The following is a 15,857-nucleotide window of genomic DNA, read 5'->3' as shown; positions in this document are numbered from 1 at the left end:
ATGCGTTTTGAAATTGCATCGACTCAACTTGTGCGTTCAGAATTATATTTAACATCATTATAAAAAATCTAACGTTTCTTATGGAATTTTAAGGTTTATGACTTAAAATCATTAAATAAAGCTAAATATGGTATTTTTTATTAGATTCTCAAACCATTTATTTAATGATAATTAATATCGAACGAACGATACTTATGAGCGTTTTACGTTTTGTTAACTGTCAAGCTACTTAAACACGCTCCATTCAAGGTCAAATTACTTTCCCCACTAGTGGATAAAATGCGTTTTTCCCCGCTTGTTTTAAAGGATAAAAGACGGCTTTCCGAGCTAGTGAGGGGAAAAAAAATATAATACCAATAATAATAGATACAATATTTATGTACTTATGTATTCAGAAATGGTACCCAAGTTTGATATTGTAGATTATCTATCTATCTACTAATATCCGTAGCAGAAGAACTTTATTTGTGACAAAAAATATAAAGATATTAATAAATTGAGTCATTGAACCATTCTACTTTATTGAGGATATTTTATTGTTCTTAAACTGATTTCTAACAAGGGATACCTATAAATAAGGAAAGCAACTTTTACTTTGTAAAAAATACCCTCGCTAATTGTAATTAAATTAGGTGACAGGGCCTGATTGTATTTGCATAAATTTAGAGCAGCTATGACTATGACTAATGAATTAATATTTAAATAAAAATCCTTGACTAATTTTTTGATCCGTGACTTTTATTACTCAAAATCCAACGAGAGACAATTGTTTAGACCTAAAAATAGGGATTACAGAGAGCCCAGTTGTAAGTAAGCAGGTAATTTATTACAAGTCGTAATGTGGAGTTAGGTAATATTCTTGATATACAAGCCTTGATCGTATTATTTATTGTAAAGTAAATTTGAGAGCAACTATGACAAAGCCTACTAGAAGTGCATTGAGGCTATGTATGGCATAAGCACTGTTGCACATGTCGTTGTGGCAAATGCTGCACGAGACCATCTTCTGCCCAATATAATACCCTTCGTCTTCGTTGCAAGTGTGGCCGCAATCGCGGATCAGGATCGATTTCCCTGCGTACAAAAAAGTTATGTTTTATAAAATCGCTGCCACTGGTTCATTCTAATAACGTTGTCGGGCACTATTAACAGGTCGCTATGTGATACACAGCGACCCGAAGTCAACCAATTTTTATTTATCACAGTGACATTACTGCGAAATTGCTTATGATTTTCATATTAAATGCAGTCATAACAAGGTTCAAAGTGACACTATGAAATGAAAATAATTATTGTAAATTGATAACACAAGGCTAATATTTCCATCATCCACATACATATTTCCATGGATATATCTAATCATCGTCATCATCATCATCATCTAATTTTATCTTGGATAAAATTTAATATTATTATCATAGACACATTACAAGCAAGCGAATCATTTTGATGTTTCTAAAAGAGTTTCTAATAAGTATTATAAACTGAAGAGTTACTTAAAATCCGAATAAATTAACCGATCTTCTTAATAACAGTTACAGGTATACTATTAATGTAAATATTATTCAGAAAAAGGCTAAATATACTACAATACAATGTTATATCTTTATAAAATGAATTACCGAAGGACAAAGCTTGTAAATAACTCACCTTCTATTTTGTACATTTTTGTAAGACACGCATTATTATCCCTGTTGCAATATTTTATGGTCGTAGTTGCATTTGTTTTCCAACAGGAGGGGTCATGATGTGTGCTGCATGCGTAGCAAGCTTTACCATTTTCCATCAACGACACTTGTCTATCATCGTTCCATTTACCGGCATTCTTTGCAGGATTTTGAAGGTAATATTTTACTTTATTCATATCTATTGCATTCTTACTTGGTATTACTACTGTGTTCGGTGTTAATATTGGTTTTAATACGTTTGTTTGAGTATTTCTTACTGGTTCCATTTTTGATGTAATGCCAGCACCTGATTTATCAAGCTCCACGGATGACGGACTATCAGCTTGTAATCTTCTTGAATCTATTTCATAATCTGGCATAGAACGTCTAGATTCGTGAATACAATTAGCAATAAGTTTTACGGCTTGATCACGGGCTTCACTAGGTGAACTTTTACCGACTACATCTTGCGTTTCAGAATTACCGTAACGTGGTTCCGCGTCTGCCTCGTCCTTTCTTTCACACTCCAGAGAATCTTCACTTGAGTCTACCATAGGAGGTCTAGGGTCATAGTCAACTCTCGCGGAATCCAATAAATTATTATTCGGTTTTTTATCCGGAGTAGCTTTCTTGCTTTCACTCGCTGACATTTGATTTAGAACCGAGCTCTTTTCAATAAATACAACTATTTTGTCAGGTTGTTCAGATTTCCGGTCCATCTGATCTGATTCATGCTTTTTGTCATCTACAGTTGGAGAGCTATTTTCCGTCAATGATTGAGGCTTAAGTTGAGGTTGAAGCAGTTGGTTCCCAATTTGCTGAGCTATCGGCGGTTGAACAAACGGTGCAGGTACCCAACCAGAATCACTAAAAACATCTCCGAAATTCCGGCGTCGACAAGGTCTTGCACGTGGCATGTTTGCGAGTTGTTCAGTAAAATGCGGTGATGAGACCGGTCTCTGGTCCAATGGCCGTGAGGGAGGAGGAAATGGATAAAGTAATTGACTTTGGCCATAATCTTGCGGCTGCCACTCGCCTGCAACTAGATTATTTACAAAAAAAAAGTTAGATTACAAAAAAAGTCGGTTTTTGAGAGTGCAATACTTACATTTTATAGAGTACTTATTACCTAAACCTGCAGCTACATAAAAATACAAGAGCATATTTTTCCACATTTTGTTGATGTTTTAAAAACACTGCTCCAGCCTTAGTTCACGCGAGGTCTACACCAAAGCCACTTGTGAAATAAATAAAAATATTGTTCGGCGCAAGTTTTAGATCGGGTTTTATGACTGGAGTTGTAAACCAATATCAGTCTATTGTGGAAGTGCACGAGTGGAAAGGTATTTCGTGAAAACAATGGATACCGCAAGGAAACGATTTTCATTGTTCCAAACGGCCGCCTTTTAAACTTCTCATAGGATTCGATGCAAAAATACGCATCAATAGCGACTAAACAATGTTGTTCCGTCCCAGCATGTTTCGGCATGCGCCATAACCACAAAGCTGAGTCAGGTACACAATAAGTTAGTTTACGTAGACTAGAATAGTTTCTAGACTTACAACTTACAATACAATATAAATCCTCTGTATTGAACAACCTCAAAATAAATTTACAAGGGAACAAACATAACACTTAAAGACAATGGTAAAAAAGGCGGCCTTATCGCTAAACTTACACTAAAGTTACACTTCTCTATTAATAAAAGTTAAATTTGTCTTAAATTCATTATTGTATTGTAAATCTCATATAACTAAATAAATCAAAAGGTCAAAGTTAATTTGTACTAGGAATAAGCCATTTATGAGGAGCAAGATACCAATAAATAGGTAGCGAGAGAATTTTCGGGGAAAAATTCTGAGGTACTTGTTTGCCTGTAAGAGGGAAAAGTGTGTTCCAAAGATACCATTCCAAAATTTCAAAGGCCTGATGCCTATTTATTTGATGTATTTGGCAAAAGAAAATACTTAAGTAAATTTTTAATTAACTTGGTCAAAAAGGGATTGAAAGATCCAACCTAAAGGTAATTGATTGATGGAGTTTAAAGCAAGCTGTAGGAGTTGTAGGACGCTTGCGTTATACATTTTCATTTACAGCGCGCAGCGTGGTGGCCTTTTCTAACCTATAGGACCTAGGGACACTAGCGCTTCTTGCCGATCTTACGAACTTTGGGTTAAACAATTATTAAGATGCAATAAGTAATTCTCGAATGCATCATAGATGGTTTATGATATATCTGTATAAATAAATAATAAATAAAAAATGTATTTTTGTAAACTTATGTGTTAGCTAGAGCATATACTTTAATATCCGGTAGTTTCGATATTTTGCAGACTTATTTATGATGTTGGCTCAATGAATAATCCAAGTTTGTGACTTCGAGCGCCGAACGCAACTTTGTCAAAAATTGAAAAAACCGCGATAATTTCGTTTTTTTTTTCAAAGTCAAAGTCAACAAAGAGCATGCGAGCAGAGAACAAGATGCATGTAACTGCGTCTAAATATCGGAAGCTCGAAAATAATACAAAAGGTAATCACGGTCCATATCCCGGTTAATATAAGTCTAGCCCTTTTGAACAGAACAGCTTGAAATTTCACACACACATTAAGTATAATATGTTTACTTAATAACTAATCACTTGGTGTATTTATATTCACTAATATTTCTTATTTCACGCTTTATATTAATCACTAAGAAATTGAAGAATTTTAGGTTACTATTAGCGAATTTCTCAAGATTAAGTTTTAAAGTATTAGTTTATTATATATGTAACACAACTAAATACTTAAATGATGATAATTATTGAAATATTGCAAAAAATCAATTACTTAAAATGTTGCATAGAAACAAATCTCTGCTACTGACGAAAAATAGTAATGTGTGCATATCGATACAACTGTCGATATTTCTGTAAGTACGGGATAGAAGCTCAGCAAGTTATGTTTTTAGTAAAAAAAAAATATATTCGAATTTTGTAACTATTTGGACAAAGAAAAGTCCAAAAACTAAAAATAACATTCAAAACACCCACACGTCTCACTCGTACAACAAGTCGATGAAATATAAAACAACACTACGACCGCCATATTGAGTTCAATTATTTGCACTTCTGTAGTACGGGTGTCAACCCCAGTTGACAGCAAAAAAGCAGTAATTTTAAAAATATGTTTATGTCAGAGCCATCTACCGAAACATTATGATATTTTTTTCTTTGCACCTATATTCCGTTGGAGTTGTTAGGTTTCTAGGGGTAGAAATTGATTCTTTTCTTAACTGGAAACAGGAATTGAATCAAATCGAAAACACAATTAGTTCTGCCTGCTTCGCTCTAAGAAATTTACGAGATACCATCGGAACAGATCAGTTGAAAACTGTATATTACGCTTTAATTGACTCAAAACTCAGATACAGCATTAAATTCTGGGGGGCAACGTATAGTTACAATATAAAAAGGGCTTTCATAATTCAAAAGCGGGCAATAAGAATAATGATGCGTATACCTCAGTGGGTTTCATGTAAAGACTTCTTCGCCAAATTAGAAATTCTAACTGTACCATGCCTTTATATTATGATACTCTGTACGGACTTAGTAAAATCTCTGGCAAGTAGTGAAACTGTAGAGGCTCGAGCGATAAGACTGGCAACAAGGACAAAAAATCTGAACCGCCCCTTTACACCAAGGCTAAAAGTCACTGAGTACTGTGCTCGGTACCAGGCTATCAAAGTTTTTAATAGGCTACCCACAGAACTCAAAGCTATGTCTAACCCGTTCATATTTAAAAATAAATTGAGGTCGTTTTTGCTGGGAAAATGTTTTTATTCAGTTGAAGAGTTTTTCCAGTACAATAATGAATCTATTTAATTTTGACATGTGCATCGTAAATGAATCGTTGTATTTTTTTTTTTTTTAGTTAAGTATTTGTTTTTTTGTATGGATTGACATGTTATCAAATAATTAATTAAATTGTATGTAGTTATTACAAATTATGAATTTTATTATATTTGTTTTTCACTTGTCTTCACTTGTTATTTAATTTATTTAATTTTATTATTAAAAATATATTTATTTGCTGACATGTCCCATAATCACTCAGTTTAATTTAATTAAGTTATAAGCATGTATGTAATTAGTTTGTAAGATTTCTAACACAATGCATTATTGTTAAAGAAATAAATAAATGAAATGAAAAATGAAATATTAATCCCAATGCATAATGTGACCGCTATTACCAAAGACACAAGGTCTCGTTTTGATTAAAAAAATTATTGAACATGAACATATCTTCGATCAACTATAGTTGACACCCGTACTGCAGCGGTGTTGCCTTACTGACACCCGTAGGTAAAGGGCTAGATATATCTTGCCCTAGTTGCTAAGAGCAGGAACGAATATAGCATAGATTGGACCTGGGGAGCCGACGACCATTTCCCCTCCCTTTTTGGGGGGTAGGCACGGTACGATCTCGTAGCTACCGGACCGAATCAGCTTTGTTTGAAATCTTAGGAACAATTGTGCCAAACGGCATCACCCAAAAGTGCATACTCACTGCACTCACAGCCTACGAATTCAATAAAAATTTTTTTTGAAAGGCTTTATCTCGGAAACTACTAGATCCACAGAGACAATTCTAGTTTCGTAATGTAGCAAATTTAGTCTACTTTTAAAACGTCTTGAGAAGTTACTATCAAAAACTAGTCCTTTAGGGTTATAATCGCCCAAATCTAAAAAAAACTAAATTTTCGCGGTTTTTTCTATTTGTGACAAAGTTGCGTTCGGTGCTCGAAGTCCCAAACTTGGAGTATTTATTGGGCCAATATCATAAACAAATCTGCAAAAGATCAGACCTACCGGATTTGACGGAAACGCAAATGTATTAGGTTATCGGTGTCGATTCCCATCCTGCTCAGAAAACTGGAGGCTTTTGGTATCCGTGGAAAATCGTTGGATTGGTTTTCTAGCTATCTTACGAGTAGAAGCCAGCGTATTAAAATAGACAACATTACTAGTGCTGCGATGCCTGTGACATTCGGCGTACCACAAGGCAGCATACTTGGTCCTATGTTGTTCATTACGTATATTAACGACATCATGTCCCTAGAGCTTAAATACAGTGAAGTTTTATGTTACGCCGATGACACAGCCATAGTGTTTCATGGTGACTCTTGGCAGGACGCTTATGACGTAGCTACAGTAGGGTTACAACGACTATCCGCTTGGCTAAACCAAGATCCTTTAACCCTTATCGCTGACAAATCAAAATTCATCCAGCCCATCCTCCGCCCTCTCACATTTGAAAATCCACTGTCACAATTGCATAGTCCCGCCGCACCCTCAAGCTTCTGCTTGTTCATGTAACTCCATAAAAAGAACCAACTCACTGAAATATTTAGGCGTTATTGACGAAAACGTTAATTTCAAAATCCATGTTTCGACGACCACTGGTAGGGTTCTCATCTACATTTTCAAACTTTTACGTGAATCTGCAACTGGTCATACGCTTAAAGTTGTGTACTTAGCCCTCTGTCAATCAATTTTAAAGCTCTGGTAAATCGTTTATGATAATGTTGGAGCGCGCACAAAGAGTTAGAATCGCTCTTTGTGCGCGCTAGGTCTATTTGGGGCGACCACGACGATATCAAACAGCTGAACTCTTCAAAGAAAAGCTCCTCCTCTCTCTCCTGAGTATTCGCAAATTGTTTTTGATGCTTGTTACTTTATATGCTCATATAATGGCCAATCGCCCCTCGGAACATCAAACGCTCACTTCAAGAACAGTTTACAGTATCCCTAAACCCCGTGTCATCACTTCTTTTGCTCAGCGCTTCTCGGCATTTCTCTTTCCGCACGTTTATAATAAAGTAGTAAAATTTGTGACATTAGGCACTGTAAAGTAAATGAGGCAAAAATTCATATACCTGCTGAAGTCCTGGAACTACGAGGAATCAGAAGCAATTCTGAAACCTTCCCAAGAGATTCCTAATACTACGTATTCATAGGATTAATTCTTCATTCCTTTTCGAGTTCTTCTATTCACTTTTTCATAACGCTCGAACACAATTAAATCCAAACAAACTTTTACATTACATTACACTTTTAGATTTCACACACACACATTTCACTCCCTCCTCACAACAAGCTTACACACATACAAGTTCACACTTCACACTCCTCTTTCTTTCCTATCCTTATGTTTAATATACATAAATATAATATTCGTAACTCGTGATGACCTTGACCCCCGCGATACATGCCTAGTGCGGGGTTCACTGCAATGTGCCTTTGTGAAATTGTGTTTATTGTTAAATTGAAATTGAAAATATTTATTTCAGGCATAGAACAGAACCCATAAAGTTAAATAAATATACTTAATTTTTTTTTAACGGTACCTACAATACCGCAGTACCAAATAAAAATCCAATGAAGTAATTGCTGACTGTACTTCTTCTCATTTGAATGTCTATCGAGTACTTCTTGAGACCTTTCTAATGAGCCTAAACTTGATGTGTTTGTGTTTTTCCATCGAGGAGTTCTTTTGGCTACCTACCGACTGCATATTATTGTATTGTCACCGGAATTACGATAGTACTCCAAATTTCAACTGAATCAGATACCGGGAAGTGGTTCAAATTTTAGTTACAAGATTTGAGGCACTATAGATATATAAAAAGGTATATACGCAGTGAAGCTAAATAAAAGTGTGTAATAAAAGTGTGTAAAAACGTTGCTACGCCGCAGGCCAGAATCGTTAGTGCGACGAGCTTTTATAATATAATTTTCCCTACCTGCCTAATGTACATAACTTTGACTTTCTATAAAGTGATAAATTTCTAAATTTTCTAACTACGTAGAAATTAATTTTCAACGCCTTTTCATAAATTTTCGAGAGATTTGGGTCCCTTTCGCGTTCGTAATCGATATCGGAGACAGAAGGAGAGAAATTGACCCCATTTGTCTACGCCGATTTGCCTTCCAGACGGGTTCAGGAGGTAGAGGATTACTAGCTTATATAATTTCATTTTACGTCGGCTTATAACTTAATTACCTGTCTCGTTATATTATAAAATAATCATAATTTAGACTGAGCAAGACAAAGCTTTGCAATTAACTTCATACAAATAAAGCAGAGACGCTTTCTATATATATTTTCGTACACTCACCCGCCTGTTGCTTTCTCTATTGCACTCGCATAATTATTTATAAGCAAGTGTAACTACTAGGTTTGTATTTACAGTTCCTTGTACTACAACTAGATAGCAGGTATAAGTAAATAAATATTTGCGGTATTTTCTATAAAAAGGGACCTTATTGTCGATGGCGCTTACACCACTATTAACGATGCTCCGATATAAATACAATGCCGCGCGAAGCTGTGCGACTTAAGCGCCATCGACAATAAGGTCCCTTTTCGTAGAAAATGCCCCATTTAATCTTATATTCTTAATGGCATACATAGCATACATAGGGACTGACATACAGACAGCGGAAAGCGACTTCTTATACTATGTATAGTGACAAAAACGATCCAACTATAGGGATTCAACATTTCAGCAAGAGACAGGAGTCATGACAAAAGTTTCGGAAAAGTCCGTTCATACACGCCGTATGTAATGAATATTATTTTCAACTCAGTAAATATTATGCATATTTTAATTTATGTATTTAAATAAGTGACTGGCAGTTCAGTGGACAAAATCACTGTCATGCCGCGGCTTCGGAAGGCTGCCGTCGACAGCTGGCCGCCACGGTTCGTTGGACAATTTTTTATGGATTCGATAAATAAAATCCTTTTTCACGGTTACTAGAACTTTTGTCTATCTCAGTACTAATTGAATTGAATTGAATTGAATACATTTATTTCAGATTTACATCCATATTTTGTTAGTATAACTTAATAACTAATGTTAAATTTGTACATGATACTACAACTATATATACATAACATATTTTCTAAATTTACCAAAACCTACAACTTGGCGAATCCAATGCGCCAGTATAGGATTCTCAATCCTCTTTATAATGACCTCCAGAATGCTGTTGGTACCGCCCCTAAGCCTTCCCATCATCGAGACGATTTTCTTTCGCATAACCGCGTGAAAATCGTCTGTATGGGCCTCGGCGAACATGAGTGATGCACTGCACCATGTGGGCAGCCCCAACAACATTCTGAGTGCATTATTATATTTTACGCGCAGGGCATTAAAGGCTTTTTTGGCTAATGCATAGAGACGTATTGATAAAAAACAAGACAGGTATCTACCACGAATCTCCGGCTGGAACTAAGCTGCAAACACAAACACTAGATTTACATAAGTAATTATTAGTTAGTTCCTTCACCCTCTTCTGAATATCTAATATAACATTGTACCTACAAGTATTCACGATAATTTGCAGTCTTACGTGGCGTTTCGTGCAGAATTTTACTCGCTTCCAGTAACCAGTTTCCAGTTGCTATTGAATCAAATATATTGAAGTTAATGGCTGCGTCTCTGTGATGTACGGAAAAAGAAAAGCCGTTTCAGTCTCTAAGGATAATTTCCTAACAATTTAAGTCTAAAGAGACTCACTTTTCTAAGAAGTCTAGCTCGTGGTGGAAAATTTTATATTCTATACTTAAAAAAAATCCAAGTTATGAGACCTTATTGTGTAAATTTAAAACAACCCGCTTTAATATAACAACATTTTTCATCTAGAATTCTCTCCACATGCCTAAAGTGCCGTTCCGGCGCGTTAGACTTTTGAAGCGCCATGTTTGACGTCTATCTTTTATATTGCACGGAAATGTCCAGACAGTCACACCTACTATAATAGCATCGGTGATACAAATATATAAAAGAGATTTGGAATGAAAACTTTTACATTGTCCGTTATTGGACATGGCGGCCCGGACTCGTACAAAACGAACTTGCTCTACAACTCTTTTTGTTCACTAATTGAGAGAGAATCGTTCACCATTTATCCCTGTAAATTAGTATTACTAACGACGCTGGTTAAATAAAGCTGTACCTACTTCATTTGGAATAGTGTGTCTATCTATACTAAGCCAGTCTTTAAGATTGTCTGAGTTAATTATATCCATTGGGCAAATGAGCTTTCTTTAGAGTTACCAACAACTTGGAATAATTCCACTTACATAAACATGTAAGTATACGGTACCCACATGTACGGTTATGATAGTCGTAATACGTGACAGAGTGTTCATGGCAGTGTAGGTACCTATGTCTATTTTCAATCGCGCGGTGTTAAAAATTAACATTTATTTTATTATGTGTATTATTCACTCACTTGATTGTATCACTTGATGTCGTGTTGAAAAAAAATTGCAAATTGCATTGTACAATACAATCGTTTTCCAATTCTGACGATGTTCCGGATGTTCTCAGCTCTCAGAGTTTAAAGTAAGTAAATTGGTATCTATGTAAACTGTATAAACTAAACTAGACTAGATTAGACCTTTGTTACAGCATCGCAAGAGTAATATCTTGGCCATTAGTCTGACATGAGTTCATGCCCATCCAGCGGCAGCGCAGCGTCGAAAACTGTACTTAGTTAATTTTCATTACCAACTTACCAAGAGAGCCTAGCTTACTTTATCTGGGTTATGCAGGCTGAATTAAAAATCCTGATACAAAATACTTTATTCTGGCTCAGCTAATAGGTGCTAATCGAACTTAAACGTAGCTTAGTGAGTGAAACCGTACTGATCTAAATATTTTGAATAGGTGATAATATTAAATGAAATCAGTTTTTAATATTAGTTCTAACAAATCAAATATGTACCTACTTAATGAAATAAATAATGAATACTCCTAAAGTGTGGCTACACTACATGTCGTGTCTACAATCAGAAATACCTCTATCACTCGATGATATTTATCTAAGTTAATAAATTTAATAATTAATGTAACATTCGGATGGCGATATATCAATACAAGAGACACTCGTACAACTATTAAGGTCTCTAGTCTTAAATAACCAACCTGATACATTAAATGACATAAGAAATTAATATTTTTATTACAATACTTTATTGTTGACCAAATTTCACGAACATTCGAGCTTGAGACATTTTATTTTAATTAATTGTTTTGGATGATTCACCTATTTATGTATGTAGGTATCTTATTATTTTTTTGACTATCCAGTGGCATTTATCAATCAATATACGTTTTTTTTTAAATAAATGATTCAGATAAGACCCAAAGTTGAAAGAATTAACTTAAAATTAAATCATAACCTTAGGGTAACCACAATTAAGCCAAAAATTAGGATAGTTAGAAATGTAATAAATATAGGTAATTAGGATTAAATGAAACCTGGTAGAGTTAAGGCAAGAAATGTGTAAAACGTTAATTTATATTACCAGCTTGAAGTCATACTATACAACACGGATCGTGCCTGTCCCAATCGCGATCTTAATTCAATTTGGCAAGGTTGCTTTTACCAGTTAATTGTTCAGAAGCATCCGAGTGTGTAATACAATTTTCTCAAAGGCGGCCGTGCCTAGAACCAGAGATAAGTACAAAAGTGATCCCCATGCAACATAATGCGCCTCGTCATTGTTTTAGGTGATGCACTTACAGAGGTCTTAGACATGGAAATAAAGCTCTCTAAATATGAGTGTTAAATTAAAATAAATAGCGTTGCGCTTTTTTGACACCTCTAAGGGTCGGCATCAAACCGTATGTCACCGTTAAAGCGTTCGCAAAACTTTATTGTATGGGAATTTTCATAGTACTCTATTGAGTGATGTTGATCACTCTGTTAAGTGTGGTTGGTGCAACTGGCCCTAAGTAGCACAGTGATAATGAGGCTTTCAATTTTGTATGTACTTAGGTAGGTTAGAAGTCTTTATAATTTACTTGGCCGAGCTAGAACCTCTATAATGAGCAGAGCGACATGAAGAGGCTTCGTGCTGCCTAATGAAAGACAAACAGACCTTTTGAAACTTTTATGAAGATCATTTAATATTTTTGACTTGGGTTGGGCCGTGAGGCTCTCCTAATTGTTTATTTAATTACACAATAAATTTTCATTTTGACATTTAATAGGTTATTAATTGGCATTGGCGGTAATAAATTTCAAAATGAAGGCAATGTTTTTTTTATAGCCATACTACATCGATTTAATTAATAAAAAAACGCTCACTATATACCTGACGTTTAATTATTAAGTTTAAAGAATCTTTATTACCCATAAGAATATTAGAATTCACTTACACGAGTAAACATAATTTTAATAAGAATTAACTTATCCTTTCGAGAGTTACGAGTATATAATTATATAAAGTAATACAAATGTAGGTATTATTCGCCGGGCGTATGTAAACAATAAAGAGAGTATTATAAAAGTGCATAAAAAACTATACAAAGGTGAAATATTATTCGCCGTTTGTACCTATATGATTTGTCAGAGGTGTTAATCAAGCAAGACAAACTTAGGCCTAGGGGATGTTGGGACGTGGTAATCGATTTACTGAGTGCAGGCCTACGGGTAACTTGGTTACTCGCTTAGTTACATTTTCGTTATTAAGTTACGTTAAAGGTTGTTACAACCCCTAATTGTGTGCATAAGTAGCCAAAGACAAGTTTAGCCAAAATTAGTTAAGTTATTCATAAGCAAACAACCCGAAATCAACTTTACTAACACGAAATGCTAAATAGTTTGGCTTTAAATGACGGTACTAATTGCATTGCCTAAATATTTGGAGCTTTGCCTAACCTAGTTTTGTTTGGTCCAAATTGTGTACAGTCGAAATGTAGTAATACCAAGTGAAGGTAAGGTATTATCTTTAATTCTTTATAAATAATATGTTCCTGATAATTTCAGACATGAAGAATATGCCCAAGAATAGCCAAGATAGGTAAAAAGAAATTTTGTATACTTCTAAAAGGAAAAAGTAAATTACGTGACTAAAGGGTACAACTCAGCAAATTTTTTCTTTGTCTTTGTCGCGAAAAAAGTATATTTGGCGTTTTAACTTAACTGGTAATCACATTCAACTCAGACAAATTAAGCCCCAGAGCGCTCTAATTTTAAGACCAAAGTTCAAAGTTGAGTAATCTCTCAGGTGCTCGAGTGTTTGCAGTCATTTGAAGCAATGGAAAACTTCACAACCGCCTCGAGTCAACGAATTATGTTCCTTTCTTTTGTTTTTTCTTCAGGCAGCCGAACCAAAGAGCGAAAAGTTTTAGCAAGGACAGTAAATACAATACTTGGGCAGTTATCGAGTTAGAAGAGGTTTTTTCCGGTGATATCCACGTTTTCCTTCACTAGAATATTCCATTAACAAGTTTAGAACAATATTAATTAAGCCTTCCATATAAGTTTTGGGGGGTTTGATGTATGTAGATAGTTTTGAATGGCAATTTGCAGCCACTTGGTAAACGGATTTGAAAGTGCAAGTTTAATAAAGTTAGACATGTGAGCTGTGTTCCATGTATGTTGTCAATGCCATGTATGTTGTGAGTATGAATAAAGAAATTATCTATCTATCTATCTACCTGATCAAAAGTTGGTCGTACAAGTTTACTAACTTCTTGTTCCGTAATAAAGGGAGAGTTCTACAAAACTACCTTGAAAGTGATGTGCTGATGTAATTGCCTCGTTTTATTCTCATTGTAGGACTTTGCTTTTCTTGTACTTACTATATATACAGGGTGGATTTTTTTAAATGGGGCAATGAGGGCAGCTACCAGAACCCGTGCTACATAAACCTTATTGAGCTTACTTTGAGAAAAGGTCGATTTATGTAAGGTGTGCCGTAATATTTATTTATGTTTATTTTCAGATTTTGGAAAAAAAATACATTCAGTGACAAAGTCGTCAATTTGGACAATTTATTTAGATGCCTACCGATTCAATGTCTATTCAGGATCAAGAGCTTCTAAAAGACCAACCTAGATTAGGGTAATAGAAAAGTATTAAAAAACTCCAAAAATACGCACGAAGCGTTTTGCTTCCACATTTCTTATGCGAACTGCCAAGGAGTGGAACGCCCTGCCCGAGTCTGTGATTCCGCATGAGTACAATCTGGGGCTCTTCAAGGCAAGAGTTATCTCAGGTATCTCATAGGTAAGCGTGCTCCACCGTAGACCGCATCATCACTTACCATCAGGTGGGATCGTGGTCAAACGCCTGCCTATTCATCATTAAAAAAAAATGGGAGAAAATGTTTTCCATACATATATATAAAATAATTGAAATAAAGTTGATTTTTTCCATGCTTTTTTTTACGCGAATCATTTCTGCTAGGCTATAGGACGATAACATGCTGTACTAATTAAAACATTGCAATTAAAGCATTGAGAAAGTCTAAACAGAACAGATAGGGCTGTATGAAATAAATGTATGGAAAAAAAGGTAAGTTCGATTTTAAATATATTGTTACATATATTTTTAAATGAGATTTCTTTTCATCCTCCAAGATTTCGATGACGTTTCCAATTTAGTGATTAACAAAGACGGGAAATCAATTTACTCGTAGCTATGTTTCATCATAGGGTAATTTTGTTATCAGGAATTTTCATATACCTGTTCTCAGTAATTGCCTGTAGTTTTGTAACAGAAATTGCGACGAGACCGACGTATGTTGGTCAGCCAGATATTAATAACTGTGTGGCAACGGCACATTATTGCTCTAAGCCAGCCATGTCCCATGAAAACTGATTGCCTGCAACTTTCAGTATTTCGCGGTGTATCTAATTATTTATTTAATTATCATATCACGCACCCAAAGCAGAAGATCGATGCTTTTGCTTAAATTTAATTTAATTTTCTTTAAAAAAAACTTGTAGATGTGGAGAACTTTATATAACCCAAAATTAATTTCACCGTGATAAACGAATCCAGGCGAACCGCAATGTACTTTTTTATCACTGACGACATCACGCCGCACTTTAACGGCTTTCCAATTTTGCATTGCCGAGGATCAAGGGGCATCAAGGCTGCTCGTATAACTAAAGCAATATCAGTAAAGTTACATATTTATGAATGAAACCCTTCCTTTACGACGCATAACCTTTATGGGCACTTATTCCAAGATATCATGATTTACATTTTAATGCCAGAAACAAAACGTGATAACAAAGATGTGTTGATAAATTTAAGCTGTCTAAAAATGTGTACTGTAGTTACTTCCATAATAATTATTAGGTATCATTTAATTTCTACTTAATTATTTGTTGAAAT

General features: G+C 35.0%; 1 protein-coding gene across 1 annotated transcript; it reads right to left on the bottom strand.

Moving 5' to 3' along the window:
* Positions 1–867: 867 nt before the first annotated feature.
* LOC134746673 (uncharacterized) lies at positions 868–2,951 on the bottom strand. Its single transcript, XM_063681182.1, has 3 exons — positions 2,797–2,951; positions 1,651–2,709; positions 868–1,074 (listed from the first exon to the last, which is right to left on the bottom strand). The coding sequence occupies exons 1-3, from the start codon at positions 2,840–2,842 to the stop codon at positions 887–889; spliced, it is 1,293 nt and encodes a 430-aa protein (XP_063537252.1). The 5' UTR covers positions 2,843–2,951; the 3' UTR covers positions 868–886.
* Positions 2,952–15,857: the final 12,906 nt, after the last annotated feature.

The sequence above is a fragment of the Cydia strobilella genome, chromosome 13 (genome assembly GCF_947568885.1).
Source record: "Cydia strobilella chromosome 13, ilCydStro3.1, whole genome shotgun sequence".
NCBI lineage: Eukaryota > Metazoa > Arthropoda > Insecta > Lepidoptera > Tortricidae > Cydia > Cydia strobilella.
The sequence above is the reverse complement of the archived record's forward strand: the minus strand, read 5'-3'. Positions and strand labels throughout refer to the sequence as shown.

Bases quoted from the DNA above. Each gene is read 5' to 3' on its own strand.
- LOC134746673 (XM_063681182.1), bottom strand. From the start codon at position 2,842: ATGTGGAAAAATATGCTCTTGTATTTTTATGTAGCTGCAGGTTTAG. The intron at 2,710-2,796 runs GTAATAAGTACT...TAAATAATCTAG, and splicing joins TTATGTAGCTGCAGGTTTAG to TTGCAGGCGAGTGGCAGCCG. The intron at 1,075-1,650 runs GTGAGTTATTTA...TTTTGTACGCAG, and splicing joins AAAAATGTACAAAATAGAAG to GGAAATCGATCCTGATCCGC.